Consider the following 15319-nt stretch of genomic DNA (forward strand, 5'->3'; position numbering starts at 1 on the left):
TTCTATTAAAAGTTGCTGTACATGTCTGACATGTGACTAAATGAGCCAGATTGCTGGAATGTTGTATACTATTGATGACTCTTAATGTTTCCAGCTTTGGGAAAAGGTTGACTTACATAATTCAGTATTTGCATATGCTTTACATGTGCAGGTCAACTGGGGTCACTGTTAAACTTGCCTGTAATATAAATATTAGCTTAAATTCCAGGGTACTATAGTCAACTCTTGGTTAGTTATTGTAGGTCATGATATGACATTGTGACTTTTAAGCACTTCATGGTTATTTGAAATGCTTGGTGAATTGTATTTTAAAACTGTCAATGGGCTGTTAAATTCTGTTTGTAGTTGCATTTAGTTTGCATGCCAATTGGACTTTACGTAGGCATATGACTTGATACCGCCAGATGTTATCTGGATGATGCTGGAAAACTTTGGAGAATGAGGAAAGATTATTATACTGCTAAGGGAAATGTAAATTGAACAAAAGTTTATTTAAGCATTTGAGAGGTAAATGGAAGCACTGATGGCTACTTTTCATCTACGGTTTGATCAATTTTCTATTAAAATACTGAGTACATAAAGAAGAATTGGAAGTCTATAATTATCTTGGGTTTGTGGTAAATGACAACCTTATATAGAAATCTATGTATGTTATTGATGGTTGGTATTATATGGAGCATAAAATGAAGGTTGTTAGGGGAAGATAAATAGTGATTAATTTATGTTATGGAATATCCTATCATTATAGCAAAGCTGTATGATGGTTAACGTATAAAATGCATATATATCTAAGTAATTTTGAAAGCTTGACTGAAAATAAACCAATTTAAAACGGGGTGCAGAAATCCATTTTGAATTCAGTGTTTACATTGTGTTCAGGTTTTAAATTAATTATCACAGGAAAAAAGGTTTCACAACTGAAAAGTATGATTTGATAGACTGCTCCTAAAAAGGATTCAGAGACTGAGCCATAAGTGAAGTGATAGGGAAAAGTTTAAAATACGTTATCCATATTCTTTGGGGATTTGGAGTCATAGGAAGTATAGAATATGTTTCCCTTCTGGGGTTCCATGCAAAACTTGTTTCTAGCTTTTTTATTATCTTTGTGTAATTCTGATAACAGTGCATTTTGTGGCTATCTTTATCAGAAATATTGGTGATAGTTGTATTCTTTATTTACGAGTTTCTTTAATAGAGATAACCACTTTAATGTATGAGACCTGTCATATCTGGAAGTTTGTTTTATTGTGCTGCTTTTGAAATTGTTTTGTTAATGACTTTGATTCAACCATTATTGTTGAACCCAGAAGATGGACTTCAAATCAATTCACAATGTTTCTTCCTTCTAGCCTCCTTTTTGTCCTAAAAATATGTGTGTAAAGTGTTTGAATTACTGTTACTGTTGTTTTGAGGAATGATATTTAAGGGGCCTGTGAATATATTTCCTATAGATTCATTGTTGTACACTTGCTGTTGTGATATGGGAAGCAAGAAAAAATTAGGGGATGGCAAAGAGGAAAAAGGGATGTTATTAACAGTTGATAATTGTGTGCAAGACGAACACAAACATTGCCCATAGTAGAATGTTAATAGTCTGTAATAATTTAGGAAAATTTTAGGCAAGCATGTTTTAGAACATCTTTTAAAGATTGCTAGTTTCTGGGCTCATGTCCAAAAGAAGGCAAGATTACTATCAAGACAATAGTTAAAATACATTATAAAGTGCTATGATTTACTTATTGTAGTCATGTTAACATCCGTAAAGTTAGGCTAACTTTCCTTATCCTCTGTTCAAAGGTATTTCTTCACAAATCCCAACCTTATAAGGGGAAAGTAGACAACTATTTTAATTTGTTACCATTTTCGTGATGACATATCTGTGGCTACCACAAGTGTAATGTGGATAGTACCTGAAAGATATTAAGAAATTCAAAATATGTGAGAAATATTTCACATTTCATAAGAAAACAAATGGAATTCTTGACACTACTCAAAGATATTGGTATTTGTTATTAAACTGGAAAACAAGCTGATATTTTGATAAGGGAGTTATTCTTTACAGGCAAAGTCTCCAAATTAGAGCTATACACATTCATTTTAGAGATTTATAACTAAAAGAGTAGGACATATTCCCAGTCTTATTTTCTTCAATAATTCTGAAGCCTAGAGAATCTATATCTTATCATACCAGCGCCACTATTGTCTGCTAAAGAAAGAGTTAAGCTAGGAACTATCTACACATCAGTACATTATAATGTTTAAAAAGAAAGTTACTTCTTTTTGTTAAAGAAAGTGATGTTCAGCTCAAAGATTTCTGTTTTTTTTTTTTATTAGTTTCTGCTTTATAACAAAGTGAATCAGTCATACATATACATCTGTTCCCACATCCCCTCCCTCATGCATCTCCCTCCCTCCCACCCTCCCCATCCCACCCTTCCAGGCGGTCACAAAGCACCGAGCTGATCTCCCTGTGCTCTGCGGCTGCTTCCCACTATCTATCTACCTTACGTTTGGTAGTGTATATATGTCCATGCCTCTCTTTCCCTTTGTCACAGCTTACCCTTCCCCTTCCCCATATCCTCAAGTCCATTCTCAAGTAGGTCTGTGTCTTTATTCCCGTTTTACCCCTAGGTTCTTCATGACTTTTTTTTTTTAAAAATTCCATATATATGTGTTAGCATACGGTATTTGTCTTTCTCTTTCTGACTTACTTCACTCTGTATGACAGACTCTAGGTCTATCCAACTCATTACAAATAGCTCAGTTTCGTTTCTTTTTATGGCTGAGTAATATTCCATTGTATATATGTGCCACATCTTCTTTATCCATTCATCCGATGATGGACACTTAGGTTGTTTCCAGCTCCGGGCTATTGTGAATAGAGCTGCAATGAACATTTTGGTACATGTCTCTTTTTGAATTATGGTTTTCTCAGGGTATATGCCTAGTAGTGGGATTGCTGGGTCATATGGTAGTTCTATTTTTAGTTTTTTAACGAACCTCCATACTGTTCTCCATAGTGGCTGTACCAATTCACATTCCCACCAGCAGTGCAAGAGTGTTCCCTTTTCTCCACACCCTCTCCAGCATTTATTGTTTCTAGATTTCTTGATGATGGCAATTCTGACTGGTGTGAGATGATATCTCATTGTAGTTTTGATTTGCATTTCTCTAATGATTAATGATGTTGAGCATTCTTTCATGTGTTTGTTGGCAGTCTGTATATCTTCTTTGGAGAAATGCCTATTTAAGTCTTCTGCCCATTTTTGGATTGGGTTGTTTGATTTTTTGCTATTGAGCTGCATGAGCTGTTTATAAATTTTGGAGATTAATCCTTTGTCAGTTGCTTCATTTGCAAATATTTTCTCCCATTCTGAGGGTTGTCTTTTGGTCTTGTTTATGGTTTCCTTTGCTGTGCAAAAGCTTTGAAGTTTCATTAGGTCCCATTTGTTTATCTTTGTTTTTATTTCCATTTCTCTAGGAGGTGGGTCCAAAAGGATCTTGCTGTGATTTATGTCATAGAGTGTTCTACCTATGTTTTCCTCTAAGAGTTTGATAGTTTCTGGCCTTACATTTAGGTCTTTAATCCATTTTGAGCTTATTTTTGTGTATGGCGTTAGGGAATGATCTAATCTCATACTTTTACATGTCCCTGTCCAGTTTTCCCAGCACCACTTATTGAAGAGGCTGTGCTTTCTCCACTGTACATTCCTGCCTCCTTTATCAAAGATAAGTTGGCCATATGTGCGTGGGTTTATCTCTGGGCTTTCTATCCTGATCCACTGATCTATCTTTCTGTTTTTATGCCAGTACCACACTGTCTTAATTACTGTAGCTTTGTAGTATAGTCTAAAGTCAGGGAGCCTGATTCCTCCAGCTCCGTTTTTCGTTCTCAAGATTGCTTTGGCTATTCGGGGTCTTTTGTTTTTCCAAACAAATTTTGAAATTTTTTGTTCTACTTCTGTGAAAAATGCCAGTGGTAGTTTGATAGGGATTGCATTGAATCTGTAGATTGCTTTGGGTAGTAGAGTCATTTTCACAGTATTGATTCTTCCAATCCAGGAGCATGGTATATCTCTCCATCTATTTGTATCATCTTTAATTTCTTTCCTCAGTGTCTTATAATTTTCTGCATACAGGTCTTTTGTCTCCTTAGGTAGGTTTATTCCTAGATATTTTATTCTTTTTGTTGCAATGGTAAATGGGAGTGTTTTCTTGATTTCATTTTCAGATTTTTCATCATTAGTGTACAGGAATGCCAGAGATTTCTGTGCATTAATTTTGTATCCTGCCACTTTACCAAATTCATTGATTAGCTCTAGTAGTTTTCTGGTAGCATCTTTAGGATTCTCCATGTATAGTATCATGTCATCTGCAAACAGTGACAGCTTTACTTCTTCTTTTCCAATTTGGATTCCTTTTATTTCCTTTTCTTCTCTGATTGCTGTGGCTAAAACTTCCAAAACTATGTTGAATAAGAGTGGTGAGAGTGGGCAGCCTTGTCTTGTTCTTGATCTTAGTGGAAATGGTTTCAGTTTTTCACCATTGAGGACAATGTTGGCTGTGGGTTTGTCATATATGGCCTTTATTATGTTGAGGAAAGTTCCCTCTATGCCTACTTTCTGCAGGGTTTTTATCATAAATGGGTGTTGAATTTTGTCGAAAGCTTTCTCTGCATCTATTGATATGATCATATGGTTTTTCTCCTTCACTTTGTTAATATGGTGTATCACATTGATTGATTTGCGTATATTGAAGAATCCTTGCATTCCTGGAATAAACCCCACTTGATCATGGTGTATGATCCTTTTAATGTGCTGTTGGATTCTGTTTGCTAGTATTTTGTTGAGGATTTTTGCATCTATGTTCATCAGTGATATTGGCCTGTAGTTTTCTTTCTTTGTGACATCCTTGCCTGGTTTTGGTATCAAGGTGATGGTGGCCTCGTAGAATGAGTTTGGGAGTGTTCCTTCCTCTGATATTGTTTGGAAGAGTTTGAGAAGGATGGGTGTTAGCTCTTCTCTAAATGTTTGATAGAATTCGCCTGTGAAGCCATCTGGTCCTGGGCTTTTGTTTGATGGAAGATTTTTAATCACAGTTTCAATTTCAGTGCTTGTGATTGGTCTATTCATATTTTCTATTTCTTCCTGAGTCAGTCTTGGTAGGTTGTGCATTTCTAAGAATTTGTCCATTTCTTCCAGGTTGTCCATTTTATTGGCATAGAGTTGCTTGTAGTAATCTCTCATGATCTTTTGTATTTCTGCAGTGTCCGTTGTTACTTCTCCTTTTTAATTTCTAATTCTACTGATTTGAGTCTTCTCCCTTCTTTTCTTGATGAGTCTGGCTAATGGTTTGTCAATTTTGTTTATCGTCTCAAAGAACCAGCTTTTAGTTTGGTTGATCTTTGCTATTGTTTCCTTCGTTTCTTTTTCATTTATTTCTGATCTGATCTTTATGATTTCTTTCCTTCTGCTAACTTTGGGGGTTTTTTGATCTTCTTTCTCTAATTGCTTTAGGTGCAGGGTCAGGTTGTTTACTCGAGTTGTTTCCTGTTTCTTAAGGTGGGATTGTATTGCTATAAACTTCCCCCTTAGAACTGCTTTTGCTGCGTCCCATAGGTTTTGGGTCGTCGTGTCTCCATTGTCATTTGTTTCTAAGTATTTCTTAATTTCCTCTTTGATTTCTGCAGTGATCACTTCGTTATTGAGTAGTGTATTGTTTAGCCTCCATGTGTTTGTATTTTTTACAGATCTTTTCCTGTAATTGATGTCTAGTCTCATAGCATTGTGGTCGGAAAAGATACTTGATACAATTTCAATTTTCTTAAATTTACCAAGGCTTGATTTGTGACCCAAGATATGATCTATCCTGGAGAATGTTCCATGAGCACTTGAGAAAAATGTGTATTCTGTTGTTTTTGGGTGGAATGTCCTATAAATATCAATTAAGTCCATCTTGTTTAATGTATCATTTAAAGCTTGTGTTTCCTTATTTATTTTCATTTTGGATGATCTGTCCATTGGTGAAAGTGGGGTGTTAAAGTCCCCTACTATGATTGTGTTACTGTCGATTTCCCCTTTTATGGCTGTTAGTATTTGCCTTATGTATTGTGGTGCTCCTATGTTGGGTGCATAAATATTTACAATTGTTATATCTTCTTCTTGGATCGATCCCTTTATCGTTATGTAGTGTCCTTCTTTGTCTCTTCTAATAGTCTTTATTTTAAAGTCTATTTTGTCTGATATAAGAATTGCTACTCCAGCTTTCTGTTGATTTCCATTTGCATGGAATATCTTTTTCCATCCCCTTACTTTCAATCTGTATGTGTCTCTAGGTCTGAAGTGGGTCTCTTGTAGACAGCATATATATGGGTCTTGTTTTTGTATCCATTCAGCCACTCTGTGTCTTTTGGTGGGAGCATTTAGTCCATTTACATTTAAGGTAATTATTGATATGTATGTTCCTATTCCCATTTCCTTAATGGCTTTGGGTTCGTTATTGTAGGTATAGTCCTTCTGTTGTGTTTCTTGCCTAGAGAAGTTCCTTTAGCATTTGTTGTAAAGCTGGTTTGGTGGTGCTGAACTCTCTCAGCTTTTGCTTGTCTGTAAAGGTTTTAATTTCTCCATCAAATCTGAATGAGATCCTTGCTGGGTAGAATAATCTTGGTTGCAGGTTTCTCTCCTTCATCACTTTAATTATGTCCTGCCACTCCCTTCTGGCTTGTAGAGTTTCTGCTGAGAGATCAGCTGTTAACCTGATGGGGATTCCCTTGTGTGTTATTTGTTGTTTTTCCCTTGCTGCTTTTAATATTATTTCTTTGTGTTTAATTTTTGACAGTTTGATTAATATGTGTCTTGGCGTATTTCTTCTTGGATTTATTCTGTATGGGACTCTCTGTGCCTCCTGGACTTGATTAACTATTTCCTTTCCCATATTAGGGAAGTTTTCAACTATAATCTCTTCAAATATTTTCTCAGTCCCTTTCTTTTTCTCTTCTTCTTCTGGAACCCCTATAATTCGAATGTTGGTGCGTTTAATGTTGTCCCAGAGGTCTCTGAGACTGTCCTCTGTTCTTTTCATTCTTTTTTCTTTATTTTGCTCTGCATCAGTTATTTCCACTATTTTATCTTCCACCTCACTTATCCGTTCTTCTGCCTCAGTTATTCTGCTATTGATCCCATCTAGAGTATTTTTCATTTCATTTATTGTGTTTTTAATCGATGCTTGATTCATCTTTAGTTCTTCTAGGTCCTTGTTAACTGTTTCTTGCATATTGTCTATTCTATTTCCAAGATTTTGGATCTGGGAAATAGAATCTTGGATCAGCTTTACTATCATTATTCTGAATTCTTTTTCAGGTAGACTGCCTATTACCTCTTCATTTGTTAGGTCTGGCAGGTTTTTATCTTGCTCCTTCACCTGCTGTGTGTTTTTCTGCTTTCTCATTTTGCTTATGTTACTGTGTTTGGGGTCTCCTTTTTGCAGGCTGCAGATTCGTAGTTCCCGTTGTTTTTGGTGTCTGTCCCCCGTGGCTAAGGTTGTTTCAGTAGGTTGTGTAGGCTTCCTGGTGGGGGGGACTAATGCCTGTGTTCTGGTGGTTGAAGCTCGATCTTGTCTTTCTGGTGGACAGGTCCACGTCTGGTGGTGTGTTTTGGGGTGCCTGTGGCCTTATTATGTTTTTAGGTATCCTCTCTGCTAATGGGTGGGGTTGTGTTCCTGCCTTGCTAGTTGCTTGGCATAGGGTGACCAGCACTGTAGCTTGCTGGTCGTTGACTGAAGCTGGGTGCTGGTGTTGAGATGGAGATCCCTGGGAGATTTTCGCTGCTTGATATTATGTGGAGCTGGGAGGTCTCTTGTGGACCCGTGTCCTGAAGTTGGCTCTCCCACTTCAGAGGCACAGCACTAACTCCTGGCTGCAGCACCAAGAGCCTTTCATCCACCCGGCCAGGTATGTGGGGAGTTTCTTGCCTTTTGGGGGGTCTGAGGTCTTCTGTCAGCGTTCAGTAGGTGTTCTGTTGGAGTTGTTCCACGTGTAGATGAATTTCTGATGTATCTGTGGGGAGGAAGGTGATCTCCGCGTCTTACTCTTCCGCCATCTTCCTCCGGCTCCTGTTTGTTTTTATAAGTAAAAACGTTTGAACCTTGTAACTATTTTGGGAGTGAGAGCATGAACAAGGAATATTGTTAAATAAAAGTCTGTGGATATAGGAACTTTTTTTTTTTCTTTTTTCTTTTTTTTTTTTTGCAGTACATGGTCCTCTCACTGCCGTGGCCTCTCCCATCATGGAGCACAGGCTCCGGACATGCAGGCTCAGTGGCCATGGCTCACGGGCCCAGCCGCTCCATGGCATGTGGGATCCTCCCGGACCGGGGCACGAACTCGTGTCCCCTGCATCGGCAGGCGGACTCTCAACCACTGTGCCACCAGGGAAGCCAAGGAACATTTTTAAATTATAAAAAAATGTTAAATCCCATAAGTACTAGTAATTTCTCAAAGACATACTAGGATACATTAAAAATTCATTTTAAAAAATTCAACAAGAGTGAAATATAGATTTTTTTTACTATTTTATAGGATCAATTTTGATGTGATTTCCCTTTGTCCAAACAATGTAACTAATGTAATAATTTAACATGTGCTGTCTCTTTTAGGACTTGATCTGCCATTTATGATGATGCCTCATCCCCTACTTCCAGTCAGCTTACCTCCTGCATCAGTTGCCATGGCAATGAATCAGATGAACCATCTCAGTACTATTGCCAACATGGCTGCTGCAGCCCAGATTCACAGTCCACTCTCCAGAGCTGGGGCCTCAGTTATAAAGGTAAGAATCACGATTCAGAAGAGGACAAAGGTGTTAATTACATGTAAATTTTGATAAAATAATAGCAATACCACTAGATCTTCAGTATAAACACACAGCTCATTGACTCAGTTGCTTAGCATAAAGTATTGATGAGTTTGATTTCTGACTAGGCCTGCTAAGGTGTTATTTATTTATTTTTTGTTATTCTTGTTGTTTGTTTTCATTAAATGACCACAGATATGACCTTTATTTCTAGCTTCCTGTCTTGCATTCATGAGAACAGTGTGTGGGAGGTGTGCCCAGCTAAGGACAGAGTAGAAGAATGTGCAAAATCCTCTCCCATTGCTAGTGTAAGACAAAGTAACCACTGCATCTTTCTGTTGTTTGTGATGCAGTTGTGGAGTAGTACATACCATACAAGACTTATAGTCAGAAAGACCTGAATTTCAATTCTTATTCTTCCAATTAATAGCTGAATGACCTTGGATATGACAATTAACCCTCCACAACTGTAAAATATAGGTGATAGTAATGATCTATACCACTTATTTCACTGGCTGTCTGGAGATAATATGAGTAAAATAGAGTTTAAAACTGTGAAACATTAAATAAATACTTATGATAATTTATATCATTATCATCATATTCTAGAATAAACTTTTTCAAAATTTCAGGACAACTGGGTAATGAAACACAAATAATATTTTATAATCCTCCTTATGTCTCCTATTAGTTTGGCACATGGTCTCTCTGTCCTCCAAGTAACACGTGAACTAAGCTCTTTAATATATTTTTCCTTTTGTTGAGGAGATAATATAAGGGTATATAGGATCAAAAGAGTATAGCTAATCAGGGCATCCCTTGAGTTGTTCCCTTGTTCCTCCATTTATTCAACAAATATTATACTGTTGATATATACACATCTCAGAGAGCAATATAGGACACGAATAGGACATAATTCCGGACTTCCAGGACTCACAAACAAAATTTAAGACAAACAACAAGTACTATTTAACTTACATAACAACACAGACTGTGATGGATAGCATAGAGAATAACCAAGTATTAGAAGAATTTAGAGGAGGGAGAGATCAAACTTAGATTGGAGAAAGAGGGAGCAGGAATCACAAATGGCATTACAGTTGATAGATTTGAGCTGGATCTTGAAATATTGATATGATTGTAATAGATGCACATGGGAGTGAAAGAAGTGAAGGCAGAAGAAATGTGAGATTCTAGACATTTTTGTTCCATTTTAAATTGTCTTCCAGTTTGGGGGACTTCTAAAACAATGAAGAATGGATAAAAATGATGTGGCACATATATACAATGGAATATTACTCAGCCATAAAAATAAACAAAACTGAGTTATTTGTAGTGAGGTGGATGGACCTAGATTCTGTCATACAGAATGAAGTAAGTCTTAAAGAGAAAGATGAATACCGTATGCTAACACATATATATGGAATCTAAAAAAAAAAAATACTGTCATGAAGAACCTAGGGGTAAGATGGGAATAAAGACACAGACCTACTAGAGAATGGACTTGAAGATATGGGGAGGAGGAAGGGTAAGCTTTGACAAAGTGAGAGAGTGGCATGGACATATATACACTACCAAACAGAATAGTTAGCTAGTGGGAAGCAGCCACATAGCACAGGGAGATCAACTCGGTGCTTTGTGACCACGTAGAAGGGTGGGATAGGGAGGGTGGGAGGGAGGGAGACACAATAGGGAAGAGATATGGGAACATATGTATATGCATAACTGATTCACTTTGTTGTAAAGCGGAAACTAACACACCATTGTAAAGCAATTATACTCCAATAACATGTAAAAAAAAAGAAAAGAAAGAAAGAAAATTTAAAACATAACCTTTGTAGGAAAGGAAAAGAAAAACTGATAAATTTTTATTAAGCTCCATATATATTTCCATGGCCAAGAGGCAGTGTGCTTCCTGTAAATATTGTGGTCCTCAGTGAATTAGTCTACCCCAGCTAATCAGAGCTCTGTTTGAATACTTGATCAGAACGTAAACCAGGAATTGGAGTTGTCTTTGAGACAAAAAATCATCCATGAACATTATTTAAAAGATCGAATGGGGGCTTCCCTGGTAGCGCAGTGATTGAGAGTCTGCCTGCCGTTGCAGGGGACAGGGGTTCATGCCCCTGTCTGGGAAGATCCCACATGCCATGGAGCGGCGGGGCCTGTGAGCCATGGCTGCTGAGCCTGTGCGTCCAGAGCCTGTGCTCCACAATGGGAGAGGTCACAACAGTGAGAGGCCCGCATACCACAAAAAAAAAAAAAAAATGGAATAAATTTCCTATGATTTTGAAACTGGATGGCTACTACATAAATATGACCCCACACGAAACAGGGAAACTCTATTATGAAAAAAAACATGATTTACAGTAATGGAATTGTCACACTTACTTTGAAATGATGAAAAAATACTCTCAGTAGAGGCATGATTATGGCTCTTCAGAGGTACCTTTGTTTACTTTCTTAATGACCATTACTCAGACTGAATCAGCTACATTTTGGTTGAATGTTTGGGACTTTTGATAGCTTTGTGATGAATTTGGATCAAAGAAGCACTTGGGGATGGAGTTCATGACTAGTATTTGGTTATTGGTGGAGATAACGATTGAAATGGAAAGGATAATTATCTTTTCCTTTAATAATCCAAATATTGTTCATGTATAAAAGTAATATAGGTATATTTTTGTTTATTGCTGATTTGTCTATTTCATATGTGACCTATTTTAAGAGGAAGTCAGAGCCTTCACAAACACAACTGGATGCTGTTTTGTAAAAGTTGACATGGATCACATGGTTATTTAAGTCCTGCAAATATGCAGAAACCATTTTACGCTGAAGAAGATTACATCTACTTTCATATAGTTATTTTGACTAAAGTCAGTTGGAAACAAAATATTTATTTTGAATTCCTTTTGATAAATTTCTCTGCAAATCTATTAAAATAGATTTCCATCAGAGGATGAGAAGGAAATTAAAAAAATATTTTTTACAAAGAGTTGATTTCAGTGAATATGTAGTGAGAAGCTTTTAATATAGTTGCCAATTTTTTCTTGTTTATTTTTACAATGGTGCTATTGTATGATAGTAACATTATTAGTTTTAATATAATGATTCACAGGAACAACCATAACAAAAATATTTTAATTAATTGACAAATTAGGTGTTCATATGTTAAAGCCTCACCCCTTCTTTCAAGAACAGTTATCAATATGATACTATGTGGTACCCAATTATATGTACAGAAATTTCACACGTCTGTTGATCTATATTTCAACGGAAATTTGTTTTCAATGTGTTTCTTGGTGAAGCACATTTTCAAAGTTCAAACTATTAGAATATCACATGCAGTGGGCAAACCTATGAATTGAGAGTTTATCATGTACTACTACTTGTCGCATACAGGAACTATTAAAAAAAAACATTTTCTCTATTACATTTACAGATTATTTTTATCCTGGTAGTTTGTCATAAAAAAACAGGTATTTAAATTTGTATTACTCATTGTAATTACTCACAAAATATTTGCATTGAAGTCATCAGGTCTTTTATATTATATTTACCATTTAGAGGTAAACTGTACTTCCAAAATTTGAATGATCAGAAAATTTAACATTTAGAAATAAATGACATAATTATGGAATTTGATTTTTTTCTGACAAACCCACTATGAATTAAGGAATGCCACAACACCTTGCTTCACAAAACCCTCTTTGCTGTGTATTACATTGTCTGAGCTCAGGCGGTCTGCTATAACAAAATATCATAAACTAGATGGCTTAAACAAGATAAATTTCTCACAGTTCTAGAGGCTGGGAAATCCAACACCAAAGTGCCTGTGATTATATTCCTGGTGAGAGCTCTCTTTCTGGTTTTCAGACAGTCATCTTCTTGCTGTGTCCTCACAAGGTGAAGAGAAAGAGAGGAAGCTAGCTCTACCGTGCCTGTTCTTATAAGGGCACTAATCCCAACATGAAGTTTACCCCCTTATGACCTATTACCTCCCAGAAGCGCCATCTCTAAATACCACCACATTTAGGTTTAGAGTTTCAACCCATGAATTTTGGGGAGACAAGCTTTCAGTCCATAGCATAGACAATCTAATGTGATTATAGAGTCATCTAGGAAAGCATCTCTGTAGTTAAAAGTCGGCTAGCATTTCCATTATATCCCTACTTTCAAGCGATTTAAAACACAGCTGCAGAAAAAAAAAAATATATATATATATATATATCAGGAACTTGAGATTCACAGTAAGAGATTATAACACATTACAAAAAGTCTGAAATATGTGTTTAGTTGTATTAAAATTTACAAATATGCACAAAAAGAGCTGCCAAACTTATTGATGTGTTTAAATTATTCTTGTTCGTATATCTTTTTTTTTTTTTTACTTTCAAGTAAAATTTTTCCTGTTTTCATATCATTTTTTTAAATCTCTGGAATTAAAAACATACTGTGATATTGTGTTCAGAATCCTTCTAAACACCTGCTACTCTCCTTTAGTATAGTTTGTGTTAAGCTGGTGCCTGTGTGTTGTCACTGATGCTCATGAGACTGTGATCACAATTTCCTTTGGAAGCTGGACTTGCAGTATGTGCTTTGAATATATGAGAAACAGAGAATATCAAGTTAGTGAATGACTTGCTCCATAAACCATATTTAATTTCCAGCACTTAGCATTTCTTTTTTTATATTTCACATATTTTGACATTTTATTGTTAAAGGGTTTTATTTTATTCTTTTTCAAAATATTTTCCCATTTGGTTATTACAGAATATTGAGCAAAGTTCCCTGTGCTATACAGTAGGTAGCTGGTTAACTATTTTAAATACAGTAGTATGTACATATGTGTCCCAAACTCCCAGTCTATCCCTCACCCCCACCCCATGCTTCCCTGTGACAACCATAAGTTCTTTCTCTAAGACTGTGAGTCTGTTTCTGTTTTGTGTATAAGTTCAGTTGTATATTTTTTTTAGATTCCACATATAAGTGATATCATATGATATTTGTCTTCCTCTGTCTGACTTACTTCACTTAGTATGATAATCTCCAAGTCCATCCATGTTGCTGCAAATGGCATTATTTCATTCATTTTATGGCTGAGTAATATTCCATTATATATATGTACCTCATCTTCTTTATCCATTCATCTGTTGATGAACATTTAGGTTGTTTCCATGTCTCGGCTATAGTAAACAGTGCTGCAATGAACATTGTGATGCATGTATACTTTCGAACCAAGTTTTTCTCCAGATATATACACAAGAGTGGGATCGCTGGATCATATGGTAGTTTTATTTTTAGTTTTTAAAGGAACCTCCATACTGTTCTCCATAGTGGCTGTACCAGTTTACATTCCCACCAACAGTGGAGGAGAGTTCCCTTTTCTCTACACCCTGTTCAAAATTTATTGCTTGTAGATTTTTTGCTGATGGCCATTCTGACTGGTGTCAGTTGATATCTTATTGTAGTTTTGATTTGCATTTCTCTAATAATTAGTGATGTTAAACATCTTTTCATGTGCCTCTTGGCCATCTGTATGTCTTCTTTGGAGAAATGTCTATTTAGGTCTTCTGCCCATTTGTTGATTGGGTTGTTTGTTTTTATACTATTGAACCACATGAGCTGTTTGTAAATTTTGGAGACTAATCCTTTGTTGGTTGCATCATTTGCAAATATTTTCTCTCATTCTGTGGTTGTCTTTTTGTTTTGTTTATGTTTTCCTTTGCTGTGCAAAAGCTGTTGAGTTTAATTAGGTTTGTTTATTTTTTGTTTTTATTTTCATTACTGTGGGGGATGGATTGAAAAAGATATTGCTGCCATTTATGTCAGAGAGTGTTCTGCCTATGTTTCCCTCTAAGAGTTTTACAGTCTCACATTTAGGTCTTTAATCCATTTTGAGTTTATTTTTGTGTGTGGTGTTAAAGAGTGTTCTAATTTCATTTTTTTACATGTAGCTGTCCAGTTTTCCCAGCACTATTTATTGAAGAGACTGTTTTTCCTCCATTGTATAGTCTTGGCTCCTTTGTCATAGATTAATTGACGATAAGTGCATGGGTTCATTTCTGGGCTTTCTATCCTGTTCCATTGATCTATGTTTCTGTTTTTGTGCCAGTACCATACTCTTTTGATGACTATAGCTTTGTAGTATAGTCTGAAGTCAGGGAGCCTGATTCCTCCAGTTCCGTTTTTCTTTCTCAAGATTGCTTTAGCTATTTGGAGTCTTTTGTGTCTCTATACAAAAATCAAGATCTTTTCGCTCCAGTTCTGTGAAAAATGCCATTGGTAATCTGATAGGGATTGCATTGAATCTGTAGATTGCCTTGTGTAGTATAGTCATTTTCCCAATATTCATTCTTCCAATCCAAGAACATGGTATATTTTTCCATCTGTTTGTGTTGTCTTTGATTTCTTTCATCAGCATCTTATAGTTTTCCAATACAGGTCTTTCTTCTCCTTAGGTAGGCTTA

General features: G+C 36.1%; 1 protein-coding gene across 1 annotated transcript in view; it reads left to right on the top strand.

Annotated features, from left to right (window-relative positions):
• The window catches only part of DACH2 (dachshund family transcription factor 2), a gene marked incomplete at both ends in the record, with an annotated part of 663098 nt that overhangs the window by 475002 nt on the left and 172777 nt on the right, over positions 1-15319 (top strand). Inside the window, one exon of the mRNA XM_079727906.1 lies at positions 8653-8825. Within this exon, the coding sequence (XP_079584032.1) occupies positions 8653-8825 (173 nt within the window). The remainder of the gene's footprint in view (positions 1-8652; positions 8826-15319) is intronic.

The sequence above is a fragment of the Hyperoodon ampullatus genome (genome assembly GCF_949752795.1).
Source record: "Hyperoodon ampullatus genome assembly, chromosome: X".
NCBI lineage: Eukaryota > Metazoa > Chordata > Mammalia > Artiodactyla > Ziphiidae > Hyperoodon > Hyperoodon ampullatus.